Genomic DNA, 20,544 nt, shown 5'->3' on the forward strand with positions numbered 1-20,544 from the left:
GCAGTACACACATCTAGACTTTAAAAATTCTGAGCTATGTAAATATGACCGACTTTTAAAAAGAAAAGTTCCCCTTGTGTTATGCAGATTTCCATCTCTTTCCCCAGCCCCATCTTCCTTCTCATAGTCCCTCCACGGGCGAGCACTGCCTTTGGTAGCCCAGCTGCATTCCCACCCGTGCTGCTGGTTGTGCCCTTCCCCTCTGGGGCTCAGGGTCCGTCGGCATGGCCCTTGCTCCCCCACAGAGAGGACAGTCTGGCTCCGCCTGAACATGATCGCAACTGGGCACCCTGTGTGCCAGCCCTCCACGTTTCTGTTCTGAGCAGACCAGTCAAAAGCAGTATCTGCGGGAACCTCATTTCTTCTCTCCAGTGGCCAGTTTGTTAGATTATTCCCAAGCCTACAGAATTATCTTTTCCTAGGGGAAATTTTTTGATCTGTGAAATTTTGCCTGTCTATTGCATTGGAATATTTTTTTCCCACCAAATTACATTAGTCCCATGCCTATACACTTCTAAATGACATTTGGTAATTATCAGAAATATAAGTGAACAGGTAAACGTAACATTTAACACATGATCAACTTAACAGCTTTGGGTAAAACAGCAACAATGTATGTATCATACCAATAATAAGGGGAAAAAAGGTCTTTAACGTAATTTAGCAGTGATACCCGGGTGCAGAACATTTTGCAAACAGGATATAATTCAGCATCATATTATAACTATTATTGGCATTAACATTATATTGAAAATGTAATAAGGCTTTAACCGATGTAGATTCTTATCAGACATTCAAACTTAAAAAGATTTGCAAGGTCAAACTTCGCAAAATAAAGTTGTCTGCTACCCACTAGCCCAAAATAAAAGTACTATATTTAACCTTGTTATTACATAGAGATTAGAAGTTTCAAACTGCTTACTGTCTGGCTTGCTCCTTATTGGAATAGGTTACATTGACGACGGCAGTTTCCGAGTCAGTGTTCACTACAGGAAGAAAAAAAGAAGAGGGAAAAGAAGTTAGTTTTCTTCCTACTTTCTTCCTTTTACAAATTTGAAAGCAATTGAGAAGACATGTACCTTGCTCACAGCTCTCCACCACTCCATACTGGACTAGTAAACTATCCAGCACCTATCAGGAGGGGGAGACAAAATTACAAGTTTTCAGTTTCCTGTGTTATTAGCAAGGGCAGGAGAAGGTTTTTAAGTAATTGTGATGGAAATGAGCCCCCTAAAATTAACTGGGATTTGGGACTACAGAAGTGCGAGAAGGGCCCGAGAGAGAGCATCTGGTGGGTTTTCACTCCTGCCTCTCCAGAGGTCCTTGACTTCAAGCTGATCTAACCAAGATGTACGGATGTGCGTTGACCATAAAGGAGGCTGAGCATTGAAAACTTGATGCTTTTGAATTCTGGTTGCTGGAGGAGACTCTTGAGAGTCCCTTGGACTGCAAGGAGATCCAACCAGTCAATCCTAATGGAAATCAACCCTGAATATTCATTGAAAGGACTGATAGTGAAGCTGAAGCTTCGATATTTTGGCTACCTGATGTGAAGAGCCAACTCACTGGAAAAGACCTTGATGCTGGGAAAGATTGAAGGCAAAAGGAGAAGGGGATGACAGAGGATGAGATGGTTGGATAGCATCACTGAGTCAATGCACATGAGTCTGAGCTAACTCCAGGAGATAGTGAAGGATAAGGAAGCCTGGTGTGCGGAGGTTCACGGGGTTGCAAAGAGTTGGACACGACTTGACAACTGAACAACAACAAAAGGCCCAGAAAGCCAGTGTTCAGAGCTACAGCCGCTTGTTCTGAGGCGGGAGGACAAAGACGCGTGTGTTTCTCATACACACACCACCAACACACAGTCACACTTTCTCCTTGCAGAGAAGGGCCCAAGTTAAGGTTAAAGAACTTCCTTCTACAGCTTAAAGGATGTATCAGAACAGACTACTCTCAAGGCAGGCCAGCAAAATGAAGAAAGATATCCTGCCTGGAGTCTTCAACTAAAGACTAATCTAAATGGTTTATCAATTCTTGAACAGTAGAAAATATAAAAAGAAGTGCATCTATACTAAGAGTCTTCTAAGCATAGAATGGGTTGGAAAAAAGTACAACAGGAAACTGTCTTTCCTGTGGCTGCATTATTACACATGCATGATAATGTAACAAAAGGCTGCTAAAAAGTAACTAAATTTTATCATACTATTAACTGTAGGCATACACCTCATCAGTATAAACCAAATTCAACTATCTTTTGTTCCTAAGAACTGTAACAAGTTTTTCTTAAAAAGTAAAACAAACTAAGCTTCTATTAGTTTATAGTAAAGCACTTACTCATCAATTTTATTGTAAAATTTGAAGGACAGCCCTTGAAAATGTTTTCTGGCCCCCCAGGACACAGTAAACCATCAAGAAACACACTGAATAAGTTTCAATGGCAATTTCCTACTAAACTTTAAGCAATTTCTTCTAAAGGAGTGTTTATCTTACATGGTACATTTCAGGCTTTTGTCTGCTGTGCTGAGTGCAGACTGAAATCTACAGCAAGGTTTGTCTGGAGATGAACTTTTAATTGTTTTTCCATTTTAAATAAGGTTAACCCCTATTTGTGAATGGAACTGTTAGTATTTTCATAGGTTAAGCTTTGACATGGTGAATTTCCTGTGGGTGAGATCTAGAAGCACAACGATCTTTGTCTCAAATTACAGCTACTGTTTAAATCATAAAGCTGCATTTTTTTTTTTGTTTTTTGTTTTCAACTCAAAACACTTAACTGACTACCTAAAATTTCATTTGTCTGTCTTAGTCACTAGAAAGCATGCTCAGTGTGAATAGAAATTTTTTTTGTTTGTTGTACTATCCCCAGTACCTAAAAAAAGACATTCAAATAGTTCATAAATGAAGTGACTAGTTCTCAGGAGGAAACACTAGTGTAATTTAATAGGAACAATATTCTGTATAACAGTGTTTACCTGTTCTAGAGATAAGTTTGCTGTGCATGTAATGTAGGATGAGACATAATTTTTAATAAGGGCCAAAAAAACAGGAAATCATCCTTAATGCCATGAAATAGGTAATACACAACATGTAATTCCTTAAAAAAAAAAAAAAAAAACAACTTTAAACAGAAATCTACTTATATTTTTTAAACTAAAAAAAAAAAATTTTTTAATACCAATAAATGGTTTTCTGTGTCACTTAACAGAATTCTTAAAAAACATTTAACTCACCCCAATTTAAATAATTAAAACAGCAGGAAAGACATCTGCCATTTAAAATTTAGCTTTTAAATGAAAGTCACTCTAATAGTAGAGCTTTAAGGCAACTTGGGTATCTTGAGGGGCAGGGGTACTGAGGCGGCTAGAGATGGTGGAGGAGGCATGTAGAAAATAGGGGGTAAGTGCTAATTTAGTATGATAGTTTAAATAAACATCATTAATTTTTCCTAAAGGCAATTTTTTCACTAAATACAGTAGCCATCACATAATTTAGCTTATACTACATTAACTTTTACTATTAAGAGAAATCACTATGAAAGTTAAATACTCATGACTTATAAACAACGCTGACTAAACTTGCAACAATGCTCATGAAACTAATGTCTCCAAAACGCCCACTGGCAAAGTGGTATATTTTATATATACATTGATATGTATTTATATGTGAATATATATACACAGTCATAAATAAATAATACAAGTAAATTCTTAACTAAAATTGATGAAATGTCCAAGTTTTTCACTGCATATATTATATAAAGTTTAGTATGTTCAAAACAAAATTGCTTCTAAGAGTTAATCATCCTATTCCTAAGTAATGATAAATGCTATTGGTTGTCAACTATCCCATGTGTAAAATCTCTAGGAATTAGAAACTATAGCCCTTATATGTTAAATCATATGTAAAAAAATTTTTATTGTATGTAAACCTGACTCTAAAACCAGAAGAAAACAAACAAACAAACTATAACTCTAAAAAAGTCAAGCATCAATCTCGGTACATCAGTTCAGTTCAGTAGCGTCTGACTCTTTGCGACCCCATGAATTGCAGCACGCCAGGTCTCCCTGTCCATCACAAACTCCCGGAGTCTACTCAAACTCATGTCCATCGAGTCAGTGATGCCATCCAGCCACCTCATCCTCTGTCGTCCCCTTCTCCTGCCCCCAATCCCTCCCAGCATCAGGGTCTTTTCCAATGAGTCAACTCTTCACATGAGGTGGCCAAAGTATTGGAGTTTCAGCTTCAGCATCAGTCCGTCCAGTGAACACCCAAGACTGATCTCCTTTAGGATGGACTGGTTGGATCTCCTTGCAGTCCAAGGGACTCTCAAGAGTCTTCTCCAACACCACAGTTCAAAAGCATCAATTTATTGGTGCTCAGCTTTCTTCACAGTCCAACTCTCACATCCATACATGACCGCTGGAAAAACCATAGCCTTGACTAGACGGATCTTTGTTGGCAAAGTAATGTCTCTGCTTTTTAATATGCTATCTAGGTTGGTCATAACTTTTCTTCCAAGGAGTAAGCGTCTTTTAATTTCATGGCTGCAATTACCATCTGCAGTGATTTTGGAGCCCCCCAAAATAAAGTCTGACACTGTTTCCACTGTCTCCCCATCTATTTCCCATGAAGTGATGGGACTGGATGCCATGATCTTAGTTTCTTGGTACATAGTTGAGAACAATTTAACAACACAACCTCAGTGGTTTTGACCTAGACATAAATGGATGCCAACTCAAAGCTTTATGGGGGTAATCACAACTGAGAGATGGGAGAAGTCTGTCTACTGTCAGTAACCTCGTCAGATTCACAAAACCCAGAAGGGTTTCCAACCCCTAACTGACTTGAGCAAGGCCATGGCAACCAGTTCTAAATCTGCTAGGTAGGCACCTGGACGTGCTTCAGGACTACTCCACTGTATCACAACATGGCAACCCATGGAACTCTCACATAGCAACCACCACTTGGACCTGGAGAGTTCTAACGTTTTCACTCATCCTGCGTTCACTAGGAGGAAAGACAAAGGCTCCTAGTATCTGTCACAGAAACCACCCGCCCCTAGGTTCTTGTCTCCTCTCCGCTCCTAGAACATCTTGTATTTTCCACCTCTCCCTTCTAGCTCAGCCACTAAATGTTTTCTTTTAAACAGCTTTGTGTAGAAGTTAAAACAAAAACACCTACACTGCTCATTTCCAACATTTTCTTTAATCTCTTAATAAACCCCAATTCTTATTTCTAAATACATTTATTTTACTCAAACCCAAAAGGAAATATTTCTCTATGACTGGAGAGTTCAAATTCCAGTTGGAGGAGAAAGAAGGTATCGAAGCAAATTAAAGCCTCATAGGAAATGTCTTGGTCGAATTCCTCCTTTTTATACATTTAGGACTTAAAAATCCCAAATGTTCAACATTATTTTAAAATATTCATCCAAATGTAGAAAACAGCAAGGAAAGAATAACAGGATAACTGCAAAGATCATTGCTTGCCATCAGAGAGCAGTAAGAATTAAACTTATAACAGACTGAAGTGGAAGCAATATAAGTGTGTGTCAACTGATGAATGGATAAACAGATTGTGGAACAGCCACTCAATGAAATTTCATTCGGCCATAAAAAAGGAATGAAGAACTGACATATCTCTACAAACTGAATGAACCTTGGAAAACTTTGGCTTCTTTCACTTAACATAAGTTTTCCAAGGCTCATCCATGTTGTAGAGATATGTTGTAGAGATATGTCACGAAAGACCACATACTGCATATGAAATACCTATTACGGAGAACTCCATGGAGACAAAAAGTCAACGAGTGGTTGCCTAGGGCAGGTGAGAGTGGGAGGGTGGAGGACAACAGCTAAAAGTTTCTTTCTGAGGGGATGGGAATGTTCTCAAATGGACCGCGGTGACAGCTGCACATACCCGTTAACATTAAAACTACTGAACTGTACACTGTCAATGGGTGAATTATATAGTATGTGAATTCTATCTCAATAAAGTTGTTAAGAATAACTAAAGTCAACATTACTAGATAATAGCCTTGTTTTTTTTTTAAACCTTGAAATATTATTGAAGGACAATGAACTGCACAAAATTTGATCAGTTTTGCCTTTGTGTATACATTCATGAAACCATCATAATTAATAGTTTCTTCTTGCCCCTCTTCAATCTAGAACACCAAAATAACGAACTGAAAATCTTCCTTTGAACTTTACACATCAGATTTCCTCTGCCACAGAAGTCCTCCTTCCACCCTCCATAAAACCATATTTCAGCTGACCCCTTATGGTTGCTGTTGTTTAGTTGATACGTTGTGTCCGACTCTTTTGTGACCTCATCATGGACTGTAGCTTGCCAGGCTCCTCTGTCCATGGAACTTTCCAGGCAAGAATACTGGAGTAGGTTGCCATTTTCTTCTCCAGGGGATCCTCCTGACCCAGGGGTCGAACCGATGTCTCTTGTGCCTCCTGCATTGGCAGGGGGATTCTTTACCACTGGGTCAACAGGGAAGCCCGACCCCTATGGGCGTGGTGTAATCCATGATCTGCAGATAAATCTACTGTTGATGACTCATTCTTTTTTTTTTTTGTATAACCACGCCTGACTGGCTTGTTTTATTGGAGAAGAGGACGTGGAGTTAACAATGTGAATGAAGACAGTTGGGACCTGAGGTTGGGAAGAACACCCTGCCCTTCCCATACAAGCCCACTGCCCCAAATAAAAAATAACCAACTATGGGAGAGCAGCTGAGACAGCGACTGGGGGGCAGGGAGGACCATGCGTGTGCTGGGAGGGCCCAGAGGCAGCAGCCGATACCACTGCTCAGGTCCCATCAATTCTGAATCATCTGAAGCAAGGGTCTGATTGAATCCTTTCTTCCAGCCCAGTAACTGCCCTCCTGCTGGAAGTTACTTCTCTTTGGTGTCTTCAAAATGCCAAGCTTCTACCTGTGCAGGAGGCAATCAATGATCTGGTACTGCCCACATCTCCCATCATCTTCAATATACTTCCCTCACACACTTGCTGCAGCCATACCCTCAAGACTGTGAAAAGCATCCCCATTTCCATAGCACCTGAGCTGACCTAATCCTGGGGAAAAAAGCAATGTCATTTTATGATCTCTTCACTGATCTTTATTCTCCCACCAGATTAGTGATTATTAACCATAGTGATGTGATTATTTGTCAGGAGTGTCACAAGTAACCTCTTCCTAAATGTTACACTGGCTCCTGTGCTCCCGATAATGGATAACACATGCATGACCCTAGATTCCAAGTCCTCCTTACTGAACATGTGCGTTTCTAAAGATGATAGGATAGTGTTGGGGATACAGTCCAGGCACCCGCTTCAGTGGGAGCAAAGGAAAAATTCCAGATTCACTAAAAAGTCCACAGTGATATAAAGAAGTATTTATCATGAGTAGATATAAAAAGGGCTTCCCACGTGGCACTAGTGGTAAAGAACCCGTCTGCCAAAGCAAGAGACAAAGAGAAGCAGGTTTGATCCCTGGGCTGGGAAGATCCCCTGGAGGAGGGCATGGCAACCCACTCCAGTATTCTTGCCTGGAGAATCCCCATGGACAGAGGAGCCTGGCAGGCTACAGACCATAGGGTTGCAAAGAGTCAGATACAAGTGAAGTGACTTCGCACGTGCACACACACGTGGAAAGTCACAGGCATTATAAAAGCCAGTAAAATTAAAACTAAAAGCAGGATATTCAATACTCTTGCCCCAGCACACTTTTTGTTCACACGCAGACACACACACACACAAGAACCTCCCGAACACAAAATCAAACTCAATCTTTGAGGAGGGGTTACAAGAATGAAGTCATTCTGCCTATTCTTCATTCCCACAGGAGCAGAAGAAAAGCCATCAGACATGAAAGGAACTTCCTACAAATACAGCTCAACAAACTTTACGGGAACAGGAACCAGTTGTTGCCAGCTATGGATAAATCATCCCAGGAACTTTGTTCTCTTACATCTGTCTACAGACAACCAGCTACATTCATTAAAAAAGCAAAGAAAAATTCTATACTGCACGTACCAATTACATTTCTAATAAATAATGGTACAAATTTCAAATACAAGATAATTTTTAAAAATATCTACCTTAATATATATTTCTCTTAAATGTTACCACTACAACTACTTGGATAACATTCAAACCATTCCTGTGAAATGGACTTTCAACTCAAAGGGATCAACGTACACAGACAGACCAGATCACTGCCAACCTCACAAGCCATGTAGCACATCATCTTCATCACTGATAAAACCTAGAAGGAGCAAATTCCCTGGCAGTTCAGTGGTCAGGACTCCATACTCTCACTGCCAAGGGCCAGGGCTCAATCCCTGGTCAGGGAATCAAGATCCCATGTGCAGTCAAACACAAAACCAACAAAAAGCACAGCTAAAGGTTTCAGAAAGGAGAAACAATGGAAACAGTGACAGACTTTATTTTCTTGGGCTCCAAAATTGCTGTGGATGGTGACTGCAACCATGAAATGAAAAGATGTTGCTCTTTGGAAGAAAAACTATGACAAACCTAGACAGCATATTAAAAAGCAGAGACATCATTTTGCCGACAAAGTCTGCATAGTCAGAGCTATGGTTTTTCCAGTCATCATGTATGGATGTGAGAGATCGACAATAAAAAAGGCCAAATACCAAAGAACTGATGCCTTTGAACTATGATGCTGGACTCTTGAGAGTCCCTTGGACAGCAAGGGGATCAAAGCAGTCAATCCTGAAGGAAATCAACCCTAAATATTTGCTGGAAGGACTGATGCTTAAGCTGAAGTTCCAATACTTCGGCCATCTAATGCAAAGAGCCGACTCACTGGAGAAGACCCTGATGCTGGGAAAGATTGAGGGCAGGAGAAGAGGGCAACAGAGGATGAGATGGTTCTATGGCATGATCAACTCAATGAACGATGGACTGACTCAATGAACATGAGTTTGAGCAAACTCTGGGAGACAGTGAAGGATAGGGAAGCCTGGCGTGCTGTAATCCATGGGGTCACAAACAGATGGACACGACTGATTGACTAAACTGAACAAACATCCAGAGGCAGCCTCCAGTGTAGCACACACATCTCCCAGTCCTCACAACTTTCTAGCCATCTTCAACTGTCACAAGATATACTCTCTTACACGGGGAGGCGACTATAAATTTAGGATTCCATAAAATACGGGATTAGAGCAATTGAGAGAAAGAACAGTCCAAGTTACCCTCCACTCACACAGATCTCGAAGTCACAGAGAAAGATGATCACCTTCTTCAGGCGATGCTTGAAACCTGACACCTGGGTCCAAGCCCAATAGTGAGTCCCTTTCTCCTCTGTTACTACATTTCACAGTAAGTTGGCAACACCGTCTACAGTCACGTATGCCAGGAGCCGTGCATTCAACCTTGGTAACTGCACCTGCCATTTCCCTCAAGCTCATCAACAGAAGTCCACCTACACACACTACCTCCCATCTATTGCCTTGGGCCTGCCAGCTGCTTTCTCCTCTGCCACCACGCTGCCTCCAGCATCTCTCTGGACTACCGCAACACGCTCCTAAGTTGCCTCCCATATTCACTTTTGTTTCCAGTTGTTCTCATAATAGATCTTCATCATCCAAAGTCTGTATGTAGCTATTAAGCACTGGGATTGTGGCTAATCATGTCCGAGATGAGCTTAAGTATAAAACAAACAGCAGACTTTGAACAGTTAGTACAAAAAATATAAAATCTCAATTTTAAAAACACTGATTACAAAAAAAACAAACAAACACTGATTACATGTTAAAACTGTAACATACTGGCTTAAATAAAATATCAAAAATATTTTTCATTTCTCTTTTGCTTTTTTAACACGGCTACTGGAAAATTTTAAACCATATAAGTGGCCTGAACTAGCTTTCTATTGGACATCATTGGCCTAGACTAATTTTTAAAAGCTGAGCTAATTAACTCATTGTACTTGGGACACAATCCAAAGTCCCTAATAAGGACTTCCCTGGTACTTCAGAATTCCCATGCTTCCAACCCAAGGGCTGTATGTTCGATCCCTTCCTGGAGAACTAAGATCCCACATGCCCGTGGGGTGGCCAAAAAACAAACAAACAGACAACAAGAACAAAAACCACAAAGTCCCTACTGAGAGCCCTGAAGACTCCAGGTGAGGGGCCCATCATCTACGGCACTCTCGCTCCAACTACACTGGCCCTTTTTTGGTAATAAATTATGAGTAATAACATTTCAGTGCTTTCTAGTGGCAGCACTGTCCCAAATGTTTCATCTATTTCAACTCAGTTAATCCACACAAACCCCATGATGTAACATCCCATTTTACAGATGGGTAAATTAGACATGGAGAAGTTATACAGTATTTGAAGCTGGACAGACAGTGAAGTGATGGAGAAATGATTTAAACCCCAGGTGTCAGATTTCAGAGCTCACATTCTTGAGCACTTGGTCAAATAAACTGCCTCATTTCCCTGTACAATTAGAAGAAATATAATGTTTCAGACGGAAAGCAATCTAAGCCTTACTTTGCAGCAAGATCAAAATCATCTTTCAGAAGGCAAAGAACTACATCAAATCTTTGGGTCCATAAACCTCCCCACCCCGTTCAAGTGTTCAGTTTATTATGTACCTCAATCAGACAAAGATATTAACCAGCATGAACTTGTTCATAGTTTACTAACAGAAATACTGGCTACACACACCCACAAACACACTCTCTAAATGATGCAAAGCTAGGGTTCTTATTGATTAGGTAATCACTTTCAAACCAGTTATTCCCCCAAGTGCTAAAAGAAACCACGGTCAGCTTTGACGGGTCTTTCCAGGTGTTTTTAGAAGTATGTGTGTTACATGAAAAGATGCTCAAAACCATTAGTCATTAAGGAAATGCAAATCAAAATCAGTGAGACAACACTTCATACCTACTAGAAAGGCTATAATAAAAAAATAAAATATGAAAATAACATGTCTTGGCAAGGTGTAGAAAAATTAGAACTTTCACACATGCTGGGAGGAATGTAAAATAGTGTAGCCTCTACAGCAAACACTACAGCAGTTCCTCAAAATCTAGTAAAAGAATAGAATTACCATATGATCCAGCAGCTGCACTCCTGGATACCTACCCAGAAGAATGGAAAGCAGGGATCAGAGATATCTGTACACCCATGTTCACAGCAGCGTTATTCACAATCATCAAAGGGGAGAAGCAACCCAAGTGGATACATACAATACGGCCGGATCACCACGCCAAACAACGACAGGAAACAGAGAAGACATGGGCTCAGAAGCCTGATGAAGCTGCCGATGTAATTCTGCGTAAAGGCACTAACTAACGAAGGGACTTATCTACTTTTTCCAACCCAAGGCAAAAAGAGGACGCTATAATAAAAAGTTACCCATATTTTCTCTTTCCCTTAATATCTGCCTTCTTTCTCATTAAGGTAAATATCAGAAGTTCAATTTCCCAGTAATTTCTTTAATCTTCTAAGTACTTGCTTGCAAGAACTGCTTCTAGGCCCTAGGAAGGACCTTGGCAATAGATTATACAGTTAATTGTTCTTAAAGCTGCAAGACGAACACATACTGTGATTAAAATAAACACAACAAACCCCTATTTCTACTCTGAACTGACCTGTCATACACCCGCTAATGAGTGGGGCTGGAGTGAGAATAAGCGTTTGGGGGATCCAGTTAGAGGGAGCTGGTTGGACAAACACCAAGTTAGAGATTAGCAGGATAGCGTAAGATTCACATTCATAGAGCCTATAGTTAAACTGGCAGCAGACTGGCCCCAGGGCAGCCACTGGCAGCAGAGAGACCAAGGAGCCCTCCATTCCTGGGCATCCTCCAACACTGGCTCCAGCCTCCCCTGGACCCCCTTCCCAGCCACTCCAGCAGGGCCTCTGCCTCTACCCCGGGCCGCCCGCTGATCAACACTTGACAGCCACTGAAGGTTTGACACGATCAACGAGGACCAGCAGGGGAACAACCAGGGCTGAAGGGCATGTCCCTGCTAGTTAGGGCCTGACAAAACGTGGTCCACTGGAGAAGGGAATGGTAAACCACTTCAGAATTCTTGCCTTGAGAAACCCATGAACAGTATGAAAACACAAAAAGACATGACACTGAAAGATGAGCCCCCTCAGGTTGGTAGGTGTTCAATATCCTGCTGGAGAAGAGCAGAGAAGTAACTACAGAAACAGTGAAGAGGCTGAGCCAAAGCAGAAACAACACCCAGCTGTGGTTGTATTTGGTGGTGAAGGTAAAGTCCAATGCTGTAAGGAGCAATATTGCACAGGAACCTGGAATGTGAGGTCCATGAGCCCAGATAAACTGGATGTGGTCAAAGAGGACACGGCAAGAGTGAACATCGACATTTTAAGAAACCAGTGAACTAAAATGGCCAGCTGTGGGCGAATTTAATTCAGATGACCATTGTATCTACTGCTGTGGGCAAGAATCCCTAAGAAGGATGTAGTAGCCCTCAGAGTCAACAAGAGAGTCCAAAATGTAGTACTCGGCTGAAGTCCCAAAAATGACAGGATGATCTCAGTTATTTTCCAAGCAAAACCATTCAACATCACAGTAATCCAAGTCTATGCCCCAACCACTAATGCTGAAGAGGATGAAGTTGAATGATTCTGTGAAGACCTACAAAACCTTCTAGAACTAACACCGAAATAAGGTGTATCCTTTTCATCACTGGGGACTGAAATGCAAAACGAGGAAGTCAGGAGATACCTGGAGTAACAGGCAAGTTTGGCCTTGGAGTACAAAATGAAGCAGGGCAAAGGCTAACAGTTTTGCCAAGAGAACACACTGGTCATAGCAAACATGCTCTTCCAACAACACAAGAGATGACTCTACACATGGACATCACGAGATGGTCAATACTGAAATCAGACTGATTATTTGCAGCAGAAGATGGAGAAGCTCTAAACAGTCAACAAAAACAAGACCAAGAGCTGACTGTGGCTCAGATCATCAGCTCCTTATTGCAAAATTCAAGGCTCAAATTGAAGAAAGTAGGGAAACTTACAAGGCCATTCAGCTATGACCTAAATCAAACCCCTTATAATTATACAGTGGAGGTGACGAAAAGATTCAAGGGACTAAATCTTAAAGACAGAGTGCCTTGAAGAAGTATAGATGGAGGTTCATAACACTGAACAGGAGGTAGTGACCAAAACCATGCGCAAGAAAAAGAAAAGGAAAAAGGCAAAGTGGTTGTCTGAGGAGGCATTACAAATAGCTGAGAAAAGAAGAGAAGGGAAAGGCAAAGGAGAAAGGGAAAGATATACCCAACTGAAGGCAGAGTTCCAGAGAACAGCAAGAAGAGATAAGAAAGCTTTCTTAAGTGAACAATGCAAAGAAACAGAGGAGAACAACAGTATGAGAAAGACTAGAGATCTCTAAGAAAACTGGAAAAAAAAGGGGGGGGGGGGGAGAAAACTGGAGACACCAAGGGAACATTTCATGCAAAGATAGACACAAAAAGGACAGAAACAACATGGACCTAATAGAAACAGAAGAGATTGGCAAGAATACATAGAAGAACTATACAAAAAATCTCTTAATGACCCAGATAACCACGATGGTGTGGTCACTTATCCAGAGCCAGAAATCCTGGAGTGCAAAGTCAAGTGGGTCTTACGAAGCATCACTACCAACAAAGCTAGTGGAGGTGATGGAATTCCAGTTCAGCTATTTCAAATCCTAAAAGATGATGCTGTGAAAAGCCACACTCAATATGCCAGCAAATTTGGCAAACTCAGCAGTGGCCACAGGACTAGAAAAGGTCATTTTTCATTCCAATCCCAAAGAAAGGCAATGCCAAAGAATGTTCAAACTACTGCACAATTGCACGCATCTCACAAGCTAGCAAAATAATGCTCAAAATCCTTCAACCTAGGCTTCAGCAGTATATGAAAGGAGAGAACTTCCAAATGTACATGCTGGATTTAGAAAAGGGAGAGGAACCAGAGATCAAATTGCCAACATCCACTGGGTCATAAAAAAAGCAAGGAAATTTCAAAAACAACACCTACTTCTGCTTCACTGACTGCGCTAGAGCCTTTGACTGTGTAGATCAAAACAAACTGTGGAATATTCTTGAAAAGATGGGAATACCAGACCACCTTACCTGCTTCCTGAGAAACCTGTATGCTGGACAAGAAGCAACAGTTAGAACTGAACTTGGAACAATGGACTGGTTCCAAATTGGGAAAGGAGTACTGTCATCCTGCTTTTTTAACTTATATGAAGAATACACATGAAATGCTGGGCTGTTTGACTCACAAGGTGGAATCAAGACTGCCAGGAGAAATATCAACAACCTCAGATATGCAGATGATACCACTTTAATGGCAGGAAGTGAAGAGGAACTAAAGAGCCTCTTGATGAAGGTAAAAGGAGAGTGAAAAGGCTGGCTTAACTTAACATTCAAAAGAAAAGATCATGGCATCTGGTCCCATCACTTCATGGCAAATAGACGGGGAAAAAATGGGAAATGTCAGATTTCACTGAGGATGGTGACTGCAGGCACAAAATTAAAAGACACTTGCTCCTTGGAAGAAAAGCTATGACAAACCTAGACAGCGTATTAAGAAGCAGAGACATCACTTTGCTGACAAATGTCTGTATAGTCAAAGCTACGGTTTTTCCAGTAGACATGTATGAATGTGGGATTTGGGCCATAAAAAGGCTGAGAAGAATTGATGCTTTCGAACTGCAGTGCTGGATAAGACTCTTTAGAGTCTCATCCAAGAGCAAGGAGATCAAACCAATCAATCCTAAAGGAGATCAACTCTGAATATTCATTGGAAGGACTGGTGCTGAAGCTCCAATACTTTGGCCACTTGAGGAAAGGAGCCAACTCATTGAAAAAGAGCCTGACGCTGGGAAAGACTTAGGGAAAGAGAAGGGGGCAACAGAGGATGAGCTGAATGGATGGCCATCACTGACTCAATAGACCTAAGTTTGAGCAAACTCAGGAAGACAGTGAAAGACAGGGAAGCCAGGCATGCTGTAGTTCAGGGGGTTGCAAAGAGTTGGACAGGACTTAGCAACTGAGCAATAATTAAAACTGCTAGCTTCCAGAAAAACCCCTACCACCCTATGCTGCCCCATCAGACATCTGACACAAAGTGTGCAGGGCTAGAGGTTGCAGATCATGACACAAATGCACCTACGGCCCCTTTCCTTAAGACCTATCTGGTAAGGGGAAGAGAAACCAGGTTTATGATATATGAAATGAGAATCTAGCCAGTAGAAAATTTTTCCAGGCATCAGAAATGTGAAACTAAGCAGAGAATTAGGTTCCCATTTTGTCTATTCAAAATGGAAGCCTTTCTTATAGGAATACAGTAGATGGTGCATTTTATATCTTTAAAAAAAAAAATTTCCCCCCTGATTTTGTGAGAATGAGTAAAATAAAACTTTTCAGTATTCCTGTGGGAAATAAAAGAAATGACTTATCTAAATGAGGTGAAAAATACTCAAAATTGTAGAGGCCTTCAAAAGTGGTAGCAGACCGTCCCACTCCCCCAATTAAATCTTATTTAAAAGTAAAAAAATAGCATCTGGAGAAGAAAAAGAAAGGTTGGTTCCAAAGTAAATACTGATAAAATATTTCCTCCAGATGTGCAGCAGTTCTTCTACTAGGTCTATGGGGTCTTATAGTAACTGGAACTGATGAATAGGTCAACAATACATGATACATTCATGCACTGGAATATTATCAGAGCTATAGGAAAAAAATGCAGTAGGGCTTCCCTGGTGGTCCAGTGGTTAAGGATCTGCCTTGCAATGCAGGAGACGTGGGTTCGATCACTGGTACGGGAATATCCCGAGGATTCCACATGCTGAGGGGCAACTAAGCCCGTGGAGCACTACTGAGCCTGCGCCCCAGGGACTGAGTCACAGCTGCTGAGGCCATGTGCCCCAGAGCCTGTGCTCCTCAGGAAGAGAAGCCTGCACCACCAGTGAGCAGTCCCTGCTCTCTGCAACTAGAGAAAGCCCACGTGCAGCAGCAGAGATCCAGCGAAGCCAAAAATTAATGTAAAAAAAGAAAGAAATGAAGTACATATTACAACATAGATGCACCTAGAGAATAGTATGCTAAGTGAAAGAGGATACGTATAATTCTATTTACATGAAATATCTAGAATAGGCAAATCCATGGAAACAGATTAATGGTTGCCAGCAGCTGGGAAGAAGCTGGAAGGGGAAGGGCAGTGCCTGTTAATGCTGTGAGTTTATTTACTCTTTGGGATAAAGAAAATGTTCCAGAATTAGATAGTGGTGATGGTTCCTAGCCTTGTGAATACACTAAAAAACACTGCAAGAGAAACAAGTGTTAGTTGCTCAGTCGTGTCCGACTCTCTGCAACCCCACGGACTGTAGCCCGCCAGGCTCCCCTGTTCATGGGATTCTGCAGACAAGAATACTGGAGTGGGTAGCCATTCCCTTTTCCAAGGGGTCTTCCCGACCCAGGGATTAAATCCAGGTCTCCCACATTGCAGGCAGATTCTTTACCATCTGAGCCACCAGGAAGCCCAATTGTATGCTTGAAAGGGGCATATTTTATGATATGTACTTCACAGCCCAAATTTCCAATACAGAAAATCTGAAAGCATAACAGGATATAAACAGACATGACCCAACCTTGTAAAAGCACCTACCATACTAGACTGAACCTAGAGTCTTACATTACAATGTGGCCATCAGGAGAAAGGCTTTTTCTTCTGGTCACTTTCTAAATTTTCTACAAAGAACAAGTAATCATGCAATCAGGGAAGAAAAGAGGTCATTAAATTGGATTATATTGGCCTTTACACTGTTTTCCAAAAAAGTAATTCCAAGAAATAAGAGTTGGGAATTCCCTGGCAGTCCAATGGTTGGGACTCCAAGCTTCCACTGCAGAGGGCATGGTTTGATCCCTGGCCAGGGAACTAAAATCCTACACGACTCAAGGCACAAAAAAAAAAGAAAGAAAGAAAGAAAATGAGGGTTCTCCTCTCCTATTCTTAAGACTCTCACTGGAGAGTGCTACAGAAACAACTGAACCCAAAATTGGTTAATTCCTTAATAACCATCTTCAAAATAAAACACATTTTTTGTTCAACTGAACAAACTGAACGTTTGAACCAAAACTTTGGCTTATTCCTTAATGATCATTTTTAAATCATCTTTAAAATGGAACGTGTTTTTGATTCAATTGAACAAATGGCAAAGCCACACCCATGAATTATTTGGGGACTGGGCAGAGGAAGGAAAGCGTCTACCCAGACCAATCCACCAGAACAGCACTGCATAGACACTGCTAAGACAAGGTCAGGGGGCTAGAGGGGTGGCCTGGGGGTAAAAGTCAAGTGAAATCCTCTCCCCCATGGCTTAAGTGTTCCTGTGACAAACATGTATGTCAGAAGTTGAGTTGCTTTTGACCAGTGGTGTGGACAGGCCATCACAGCACTGCCAAGTTAGTGACAAACGTCGCCTATACAAAGGTCCTTGGCATTTCCCCATTCTGAAATGCTTTGGTCAGCTGGGGCAGGAGGGTCCCCCAGGGCGTCCCCACACTCACCCAGGCTCTCAGTCTCAGGCAGTGTGTGTTCAAAATCAAGGCTTTACTTGGAGCGCAGACATACATTTGCTATACTTAAAAACTGCTAACTAAGCCCCTAAGTATTGCTTTCGGTACCAAATTCTGCTGCACGAGCTTTTCGCCCAGACTGCACGCCTTGCACTGTAACATGATCCTCCTCCATTCATGCTGTTTAGAAAGATCTGGGTACCAACTTGGATAGCATCTATTACTGATAAATTGGGACTGGAAGTGGACATGCTTCAGTAACTGTAGAGGTTTTAATAAATAACAAAGTTCCATCAACAGTCAAGGAGAGGGACTTCCCTGGTGGCCCACTGGCTAAGACTCTGTACTACCAATGCAGGGTGCCCGGGTTTGATCCTTGGTCAGGGAACTAGATTTCACATGCCACAACTAAGACCCAGCACAGCCAAAAAAAAAAAAAGTCAAACAGAAGTTATACTTGAGGAAGACAATTTAATTAACTGCCAACTTTTCAGGAAAGCAAGTCTATAAAATAGCAAATTCACCTCTTAGAGGTTCTGTTAACTCACCAACCAGGGTCACCTGGGGTTTGAGAAGATGCTGGGGGTCTGAGAAGAGGTGGGTCTCAATTTTCTGCTCTTCCAACCACTCCTCTGTGCTTCCTTCAACTTCAGAAATTTCCAGAGTCCTGTCTACAACTCATCACCTCTAGCACATATTTGGTTTGGAAACTGTATGCTCTGTGGCTTCTACTTGGTCAGTTTAAAACAGACCTCCACGTACTTGCTTGTCCACATGGCAACTCCACGTCTCTATTATTGCTCACTCAATCGAATTCTTATAGGGGTATATTTTAGAAGCAAAAACCATGGTCAGCTCTCTACATCCTAGTAGCAGGGGGTGCTAAAAATTTGAACACCAATTTTTTAAGATGGGTTGGAAGATCCATAACCTGGTGATTTCCTCAAATATATAAAAGCTATTTCAAAATTAATATTCAGCCATGAATACAACAAACACAGCCACTATACTATGTGAATTTTAAATTTAAAACCCTTGAACCTCCCCTTGGCTCTCAGGGGGGAAAAAAAAAACCATGCAGTTTAATATGGTTCAAAACATTATCACGAATTACTCTCCAACCTCATCTCTCATCGATTTTTAAAACAGAACATTTATTGGTTCTTATTATTGTCTAGAATGCCATCCTTCAGTCTCTTGTTCTAGGGTGAAGAGTGTCTGTTAAAAATCCATGTCCACCGGTACCGGTGGTGGTTTCGTCACTAAGTCGTGTCCAACCCCTTGCAACCCCAAGGACTGTAGCCTGCCAGGCTCCTCTGTCCATGGCATTCTCCAGGAAAGGATACTGGAGTGGGTTGCCATGCCCTCCTGCAAGGGATCTTCCCCTTTCAGGGATTGAACCTGGGTCTCCTGCATTGCAGCTGAATTCCTTACCATTTGAATCACCAGGGAAGCCCCACTAGTACTTGTGAGTGGCCTCTAATCCAGTGACTGGCACCGTTTAAGAAGAGGGAAAACCGGACATGAAACACACAGGCGGAGCACCACAGGACCACACAGCAGAGCCTAGAATGATGCAGCTACAAGCCAAGGGATGCCCACGATTGCTGGCAGCCACCAGGAGCTGGGAGAGAGGCTCGCCACCACTAGATTTCAGACTGCTACCCTCCAGGGCTGTGAGAGGTGACATTTCTCTTTTAGCCCTCAAAGTCTGTGGAAATTTGTTATGGCAGCTTTTTGAAACACACCCCTCCCCCATCCTCCACACAGTAAGCACCTTATACTTAACTGTGGGACTGTGGGTCTTGTCTTTACTATAATAGGCATTTATCTGTTCGCTTTTGAATCAGAATGTACTTCAAGGTGCTATCTTTGCAAACAATTAGTTACAGGATTTTGCAAACAATTACAGACTGGAAAGTCCACACAGCAACAGAGAACCCATGTCACTGGCAGCTCTATGTACACCCAGAAACTAACCTCCAAATACTCTTTCAATTCTTCACATCGACATGAGTCATAAGGGAAATGCAAACTAAAACTGTAATGAGGTATCACTTTACACCCACTAGGGCAGCTATAATCTAAAAGTTAGATAATAACAAGTGTCAAAGAATGTGGAGGAACCAGACGTCTCATACGTTACTGTTAAGAATGTAAAATGGTACAGCCACTCTGGAAAACTGTTTGGCAGTTCCTCAAAACCTTAAGCAGAGTTACCATCAGTCTCAGCAATTTCACTACTTGGTATATATGCAAGAGAAATGAAAACATATGTTCACACACCGAAAAAAAATTGTAGGTAAATGTTCAAAGCAATATCACTCTCAACAGCCAAAAAAATGCAATCAACCCAAATATTCAACGGCAGATGAATGAACAAACATGCTATATCCATATGATACAGTATTATTCAGCAATAAAAAGCAATACATACTACAACATGAAGAAGTCTTGAAAACATTTTGGTAAGTAAAAGAAACCAGACACAAAGGCTACGATGATTACATTTTATATGTCCAGAACAGGCAAATCTATAGAGATCGGAAGCTTAGAGACTGCTTAGGACTGAGAGAGATGGGGGTGGGGGGAGTGATAGCTAAAGGGTACAGGATTTCTTTTTTGAGGTGATAAAAATATTCTAAAATTAACTGTGGTTCTGGTAGTACATATCTGAATACACCAGAAAACACGGAACTGTGCACTTTAAACAGATGAATTGTTTGATATGTGAGCCATGGCTCAATAAAACAGTATTAATTAAACAACAGGGGGCCAGGAGGCCCTATTTGTAAGAATAAGAAACCAAAAACAATCTACACACAAGATAAATAAATTAGTTTTACCAATTATACAGACATTAAAAGGAAAAAAATGGTCATGAACTGTTCCCACAGCATATCCAGTAGGTACCCAAAACTAGCTTGCAAAAG

At 41.4% G+C, this 20,544-nt stretch overlaps 1 protein-coding gene across 3 annotated transcripts in view; it reads right to left on the minus strand.

Moving 5' to 3' along the window:
• The window catches only part of IGF2BP3 (insulin like growth factor 2 mRNA binding protein 3), a 143,059-nt gene that overhangs the window by 36,657 nt on the left and 85,858 nt on the right, over positions 1-20,544 (minus strand). For all 3 annotated transcript variants that reach the window (XM_043872156.1, XM_043872155.1, XM_043872157.1), the window contains exons 4-5: positions 1,080-1,131; positions 923-986 (exon numbers count right to left, since the gene is read on the minus strand). In XM_043872156.1, the coding sequence (XP_043728091.1) occupies positions 923-986; positions 1,080-1,131 (116 nt within the window). The remainder of the gene's footprint in view (positions 1-922; positions 987-1,079; positions 1,132-20,544) is intronic.

The sequence above is a fragment of the Cervus elaphus genome, chromosome 18 (genome assembly GCF_910594005.1).
Source record: "Cervus elaphus chromosome 18, mCerEla1.1, whole genome shotgun sequence".
Lineage (NCBI taxonomy): Eukaryota > Metazoa > Chordata > Mammalia > Artiodactyla > Cervidae > Cervus > Cervus elaphus.